This window comes from Centruroides sculpturatus, unplaced genomic scaffold (assembly GCF_000671375.1).
Source record: "Centruroides sculpturatus isolate CEXI.00-Female unplaced genomic scaffold, Cexi_2.0 scaffold897, whole genome shotgun sequence".
Lineage (NCBI taxonomy): Eukaryota > Metazoa > Arthropoda > Arachnida > Scorpiones > Buthidae > Centruroides > Centruroides sculpturatus.
Window position 1 is genome coordinate 298,946 of NW_019385074.1, and position 2,956 is coordinate 301,901.

Below are 2,956 nucleotides of genomic sequence, written 5' to 3' on the forward strand. Positions count from 1 at the left end.
CAACTGTGAAGTTTTCCAATTCTTCTTGACAAAATGGTAAATTACACATAGAGTAAAACAGATTAAACATTGAGAGATTGCATGAAACATTGGAAATATGAAAATCGAAGCATCTTTCTATAAATAATAATTCTTATTTTAATTAGAGATATCATAAATCTTAATTAAATTAAAAATAAGAAACGTACGTTGATATCGAAGGATAACAGAATAATACCATATGCCACAGCATAATTTTGAATTCCGCTTTCGATACCGATAGCGGTACAAGCTGATTTGGTCCTTTTACAAATGAATGCTATAGCATATCCAATTATTATTCCAGTTGCTGGTAAAAATGCGGAAGTTACAAAAATTTTCCACGATGCTGTAGCAAACATGTGTTTGTACATAATTATCAATATTATCAAAATAATTATGACAAAAATCATACCTATAGCATTTACCCACTGTTAACGAAAAAATCACAAATAAGATGATTAAAATAAATAATGGAAAGACGTCGAAGAGTGTTACATACCTTAGTGATATAAGAAGCTATCTTAGGAGCTTTCCATTTTATGATCATGCCCACTGTTATGGGGGAAACAATCATTAATAATGATAATGCAATATTGCCTTAAGGTATTATTAAGTTCTTGGCTCCTGTATTCCTTGCATACATCGAAATATTCAAAGGCATCATGCCAAGAGACGCCACTATAGATATTGTAGTCATAGTCACGCTGTAAAATTGTAAACATTAATGTGGAATGCAAATATAAAACAGTGCCGTAAATAGGTAGGTGCAACGGGTGCGCAGAAGGAGGAGGGCCCTAAAACGGGGTATCAAAAGCGATCAGTGTTATTTTTATTGTATTTGTTTTTATATTTTTTTTTTCCAAGAAACAGGAAGTCAAAAATACAGGGCACGTGAAAAGCTAGTTACGACAATGTAGATAAATAATTAAATGGTTCATACATACCTAAGTGAGACGTCACCATCCAAATAATATGTAAACATATTGGAAACTGTTCCTCCGGGACAACAGGATATAATAAGCAAACCAGCCGCAACACTTGATTCAAATTGAAATATAATATTATAAAGAAATCCAATTAATGGCATTATAATAAATTGACAAAAGAGTCCAATGGCAGGTCCAATAGGTTTCCTAATCCCTGTATAAATCTATTTGTATATAAAATATATTATTTAAAATATTCGTAAGAAGAAATTAATAGGATGAGAGAGTTGAAAAATGTGAATACCTGATTCCAAGAAACATCCGCTCCAATAGCAATCATTGTGATTATCACAGTAAATATTGGAAGAATATTTCGAGCATTTTTTAGATGTTCGTTAATATAGTATTCGGTTGTATTATTATTAGTAGAATTTCTTTCAAGAAAATCTATGGTAATGTTTTCCATGCCTACTTTAGAATAAGAAATAAATACAAATTTGGTGAATAATTTTTCCTTGTATTTAATTTTCAGCATTAAGAAATTACGAAAACAATTTTCAGGTTTCTATAACAATATTTTACAAATTCTAGAGCTATTTCTGAATAACAAACAATCAATCTTTATATAATACCCATATAAACAGCAGCGGAACTAGGGATTTCTATGTGTTTGAATAAACACTGTTCATAAAATATTAATAACTTTAAATTTATGTAATACGCGATCACTTATAATAATAATATTTTCATGAAACTCGATATAATTTTCATATGAAATATTCTTCAACAATTTTTCGATCAACTTGTTAGATCCAGAAATAGTTTCCTTAAACAGTTAGATCCTATTATTGAAAACTACAGGGAGGTTTCAAATAGTTTTTAGCATCCATATTTACGTGTTTCCATCACGTTTTTCATCGCTAAATATAACATCCTGTAGTAAGTATCTAGCAGAAATGACCATCTTTTACGGACTTCCGATGTGCTTCTCGTATTGATAAGTATTGTGACGAGTTTTTTAACAGGAGATTTTCCCTAAAATCATTGTCTTCCACTAAGTTTCTTTTAATTTGATATCTTGCAACACAAACTCAATTATAAGTTATGAATTTTATAAAAATAAAAGTTTCATTTTTAGAGGCTCGAGATGCCACTGGATGGAAAACAGAATAGTTAAAGTCACTGATAATTCAAAAACGTACTTCTACCATACGTGTTTATACTGTACGACTATTTCGTAATTCTATTTATTAAGGATAAATTTGCTAAAAATTTTAACACTAACCAACAAATTAAGCTTTATAACATGGACTTGTAAGAACACGATAGGAGAATAGCTTTATTTACTACTTTTAATAATGTTATTCAAATAAGACAGACTTAAAAATAGCCTATATAAAAACAATTTAAATTAAAAATATTTGGAGTAAATATTTTGTTTTAGCTTTTGGAAAAACTCTAAGATCTACCATATTTATTTTCACTTTTTCCGCCTAGTGAGCCTTTATATCAAGCTCATCTTGGGTTCGGACAGCCCACAATCAGACGGCCTGGTAGAGGGGGATGAGGCCCGTCTACGTGGGTTTACATCAACCCATTTATCAGGCGCGAATCGAAAATCAACCGGTATTCAATAGTTTTGCCCATTTGCTCACCGATGGGCTCAGTACAAAAAAAGTAAAAATAATAATAAAAATATTTAACAGGCCAATTGGAGTTAAGAACAGATTTCTAGGGTTAAGAACACACTCGATTCATACTGTTAGACAATTCTTGTATAGCATTTGTAATCTTACATACTAAATTCTGATCAAAACGGTTACAACAATCAATAAACTGTATTTAGAATTTCCATTTAATATAAAAGTAAATGTTGAAGTCCATAGATTTAAAAATATTTTAACTTACATACCTTATTCTTTCTCTACGCTGCAATACCTTTCCAACCGAGAAAAGATGTTATAAAAATATGATGTATCATCTTTCAAGAAATTAAATGAGATTATGAC

At 30.2% G+C, this 2,956-nt stretch overlaps 2 protein-coding genes across 2 annotated transcripts in view; both read right to left on the bottom strand.

The window, feature by feature from the left end:
• Window positions 1–742: 742 nt before the first annotated feature.
• LOC111634266 (solute carrier family 10 member 6-like) lies at window positions 743–2,325 on the bottom strand. The gene is made up of 3 exons (XM_023378998.1): window positions 1,252–2,325; window positions 966–1,171; window positions 743–815 (listed from the first exon to the last, which is right to left on the bottom strand). The coding sequence occupies exons 1-3, from the start codon at window positions 1,480–1,482 to the stop codon at window positions 743–745; spliced, it is 510 nt and encodes a 169-aa protein (XP_023234766.1). The 5' UTR covers window positions 1,483–2,325.
• Window positions 1,895–2,956, bottom strand: part of LOC111634267 (solute carrier family 10 member 6-like) — an 8,259-nt gene continuing 7,197 nt past the window's right edge. Inside the window, exon 9 of the mRNA XM_023378999.1 lies at window positions 1,895–2,024. Coding sequence (XP_023234767.1) covers window positions 1,895–2,024 — 130 coding nt within the window. The remainder of the gene's footprint in view (window positions 2,025–2,956) is intronic.